This window comes from Octopus sinensis, linkage group LG2, assembly GCF_006345805.1.
Source record: "Octopus sinensis linkage group LG2, ASM634580v1, whole genome shotgun sequence".
In the NCBI taxonomy this organism is placed as follows: domain Eukaryota; kingdom Metazoa; phylum Mollusca; class Cephalopoda; order Octopoda; family Octopodidae; genus Octopus; species Octopus sinensis.
The window spans coordinates 83,608,038-83,612,262 of NC_042998.1; the positions used below are offsets into that span (position 1 = coordinate 83,608,038).

General features: G+C 41.0%; 1 protein-coding gene across 1 annotated transcript; it reads right to left on the reverse strand.

Annotated features, from left to right (window-relative positions):
• Positions 1-2,705: 2,705 nt before the first annotated feature.
• On the reverse strand, positions 2,706-3,938 carry LOC115225074. The gene is made up of 2 exons (XM_029795999.1): positions 3,337-3,938; positions 2,706-2,754 (listed from the first exon to the last, which is right to left on the reverse strand). The coding sequence occupies exons 1-2, from the start codon at positions 3,936-3,938 to the stop codon at positions 2,706-2,708; spliced, it is 651 nt and encodes a 216-aa protein (XP_029651859.1).
• Between the last annotated feature and the right edge of the window lie 287 nt (positions 3,939-4,225).

The following is a 4,225-nucleotide window of genomic DNA, read 5'->3' on the forward strand; positions in this document are numbered from 1 at the left end:
CTAGTTTAAAGACTTATAAGTGCATGGCTGTGTGCACCTATGTGCATTCTCTCTATACTTGGAGTGGTACCAACACAGTCCAGACTTAGACAGTGTTGATCTCGAGGATGAACGACTGCGACTCCGCGATTTTGAAGATCGCTTACCATCGCGACACATCGCGTCCATCCTTTTAGTGAGGGTTTCTATTAGTTTAGAAAGCCCCTCAATTGAGGCCGAAGAGGTTTGTGAACAGGCACAAGCAGACCGTGACGATGGTTGAACGGCAAATTCAACCATCTTATCAGCCATCGTTGCTATTTGGTCCACTGTATTTGTCTCTAAGCCGGTTGCCAAAACGGTCTGTATATAGGCGGGCAACCTCGAAAAAAAAAATCTTCCGAAGGAGGGGGGCGTCTGATGCATTATCACTTAACTCCCTCAGTCTTCGTAAAAATTCTGACGGAGTTCTATCCCCTAGTTGCTCATCTGCCATTAACTCGTTGAAACGACTTTCCTCGCTTCGTGTATTTCTTTTTTCAACCTCTAATTTAACAGACGCATAAGTAGCGCCTGGACTAGGGTCTGTGATAAGGTCCCTTGCTGAAGATGCCAGTTGCGGCGGCATGCAACCATAAAGGATTTGCAACTGCTGCTCGGGAGTAATACTTTGTGCACGAAATTGTGCCTCTAACTGTGAAAACCACAATGTGGCATCACCTGTAAAAGTAGGTAACGAACCCATAAACATTTTGTAGCCTTTTATTCACTAGATGACTCTGTCAAATGGAAAAAAGAAAACTGACAACGAACCAACGCTGAACAGACGCAACAAGGAAAAACAAAGGGAAAAAAGAAAGGAAGAAAGAAAGAAAGACCAACAATTGAACCAATAAATTTTGAATGTGCAATTTACAAAAAAAAATGTTTTTTTTGTTTTTTTTTTGTTTGTACTGTGTGCACAGAGAATAGAAAAAAAATTCTTTTCTTTTTTTGTTTTTTACCAACCTTCGTCGCGTTTTAATCGAGAAAAAAAAATTTCTTCTCTTTTTTTTTTTCTTCCGTGCGTGAGTGCAGATGAAGAAACAAACTGTTGAAAGGGACTGGAAAACAGGTTGGTCGTGTTTCAGACTTGGCAGAAAAACTGGATTTTTTTCTTTTTGTTGAGTGTTCTCTGGAACTTCGGGGTCACCACTGTAAGGAAATGTGAATATCTTCTCCGGACCTTTTGGGGGGATGCGAGAAGCAATCACTTTCCGTTGCTTTTATATCCAGACTCTACCAGTCAAAGAAACACAAAACGCAGACGTAAAAAAATAGATATACTTTATTGTTTTATGGTGAGAGATCAGTGGTATATCTGATGTCCTTGGTTCTGGGCGCGCAAGGCTGAAAGTTAATCGATTGTAATATTTACAATGTTCAGCCGCTAAAAACAGAACGGGTCAAAAATGGCGTCCGGAGGAAGAAGATGATGTTGACTGCAACAATTCAGGTTAAAAGTCTTCGGCCAAAAGACTGCTGCTATCAAAACCGGAGAGAGAGCGAATTAAACGTCTGCTTCTATGAAAAGCCTGCCGCTGTCTGCCGGACGCTAATGGTCAACGCTTTACGCCCCCTTGCCTCTTTGTTAAGGCTCACGCTCCCTTGCCTCTTTGTTAAGGCTCGCGCTCCCTTGCCTCTATAAGCTAAGGCCACGTCAGCAAAATTCCCTCTTCCGGACTTCGTGTATTCGCGAGAGGGCGTTGCGCGCGCACGCTGTTGTATAGGATCACTACAAGACCATATATAATCCCCCATCATAGCAGTATTCCATCGTCCTTGGTACTTTCTTTCCATTGTTGCGACATCCTGATGAAATCTCTCACCATGATACTCACTTCATGGCGTTTCCTGTACACAGATGTCTTGCAGTCTTCCCCCAGTAGATTCCATTCCTTCAACTTTCATGAAAGTTCAGCTCCTGACTTAGAAAGACCCAGATCCCTGATTAAATCATCTAGCTCACTCTGATTTGGAAAGTGAGGCTCTGAAGTCGTTCATGGTACGAAATTTCCTCCATTTCTTGCTGCTGCTATTTGCCGACTCTTCAGATGAAATATTTTCTGGTGGTAATGGTACTCGCAAACTGTCAGGTGCTCTAGATGATGGTATGTCTGGATACTGAAGAGCTTGTCTTCTTTTCACTTTTCTGTACTTTGTCACATCGATCATACAAAAGTAACAGTCATCGTGATGGTTCTTTGGCTCTCTCTATACCCTTGGAATGGCAAAAGGCATTGACCTTCCTGTACCTCTTAACCATCATTCTAAAGTAGACTGACAGCTTCCACATATCACATGTTGGGGCCCATGGTTTGTCCTGGTCCCCCATGGGCATTCCGAAATAGTCTGTACGCTGTCCACAATTTAGCACCTTTCACGATCTTATGTAATACCTGCTTTTTTCCAATATAATAACCACACACATAGCAAAATGTATCTGGAGAATTTTTACATACTCTAGTAGCCATCCTGAAAGTAGCACAACTTAGTAATTGGTCTGAAAGAGAAAATTAGACATACATTTAGTAGCGGAACGTTATATAATAACATTGAAAGTCGACATATTTTTTTAACTGTTGATGATACACAAAAAATAATTTCATTTTTGGAATCAGCAGAAAAAATGGATTGATAAACAATAAAAAAAAATACAATAAACAATTTTTTTTTTTTGAAAGTTGTTACGTTGTGTAATTCTTCACTACATGCAAAATGTTGACAACTGCTACACTGTAACAGACAAATGAATATATGTTAAAAACATGGGATATAAAAATATGAAGCAAAGATTTACTGTTGGTGTGTGCCATATGGTGGGCAATACATATATGCACCCAAGCAGAAACAAGTTGGCGCGTTGAAAGAGATGTGCGTCTATTGATTACTCAACCCACTAGAGGTCTAATAGAGGCAATGTGTCTTTCATTGGCGCAAAAGATCAAATGGTAGCACACATGAGAATGTGACTGTGGAATTGTGTGTGTAAGCACACGGGTAGTTAAATATTTTTACAAGAAGGCAAAGCATTTTAAAAAGAAAGCAAAAAATATGTACATACGAAAAATGAAAGAAATGTTCATCGAAAAAAGTTCGTTTGTGAAATGTTCAGTAAATGTTCATACAGAGTTTTTCGTTGATGTGGAACAACGTTTTTTTGTTTTCCTTTTTTCTTTATGTATACAAATGTTCGTTGATTTCTTTGGGTTTGTATGTGGGTGAAGCAGTCATGTGAGTTATGTATTGATGTATGTATTTCATTTAAGAATATGGGTAGGTTAAGAGTTGGGACTTACCCGAAAAACTTGCACAAACCTTGCTGGCCATCGAACTGTTCTTCCCGATTTGGTGTGCCGGGCTTGTGCAGAATCTGTTGTGTTTGCTGGAGTTGGTGAGTCCGTTCGAGGAACAGAGGGAACTGAACGTAAGTCCTCCTCAATGAAGGCTTTTTTCAAACGGTCAATCGATACCGTATTTCGTTTACCTCCAATATCGAGAACGAAATACTTCTGTTCTCTTTTGATAACTTTGTAGGGCCCGGAATATGGTGGCCGAAGTTGAGATGGTATTCCATCATTCCTCACGAAAACATGAGTCCAAGTGTTGATGTCTTTTGGGACATGTGAAACGACGTTCTGTTGTCTGGGGCCTGCAGGTGACAAATGCAACATGGATGTCTGTAATCGGTGCACATATTGTGCTGGGTCATGAAAGTCTTGTGATGAAACAGGTTTGATCATCTGCCCAGGTAAGGTGAGTGCTGTGCCATAGACGAGTTCAGCCAAAGTATATCCAACTTCCTTCTTAACCGTGGATCGAATACCAAGGAGGGTGAGAGGGAGATGTTCCAGCCAGTGAGAACTACCTGAAGATGCTTTAATAGATGCCTTGAGTTGGCGGTGAAAACGTTCGACCATGCCATTTGCTGCAGGGTGGTAAGATGCAGTACCGGTGTGTCTACACCCGAGGAGACGAGTTAGCTTGGTGAAGAGGTGGGAATCGAACTGACATCCTCTGTCGGTGGTGATTGTTGCGAGTGTGCCAAAACGCGAAACCCATTGTGATATCAAAGTTTTGGCTACCTCTTCTACTGATGTATATATAATAAATAATAATGAAATTATTGTATACAGTGCTCAGGTGCACCACAACTTGTCAAAAAGTGCGTATAAAGTATAGGTAGTAATGTACAAATGTCTGGAAA

Excerpts from the sequence above, each read along its gene's own strand:
- LOC115225074 (XM_029795999.1), bottom strand. The coding sequence starts at position 3,938 with ATGGTCGAACGTTTTCACCGCCAACTCAAGGCATCTATTAAAGCATCT. Across the intron at positions 2,755-3,336 it reads ACAGTTCGATGGCCAGCAAG|TGTAGCAGTTGTCAACATTT; the intron begins GTTTGTGCAAGT and ends TGTCTGTTACAG.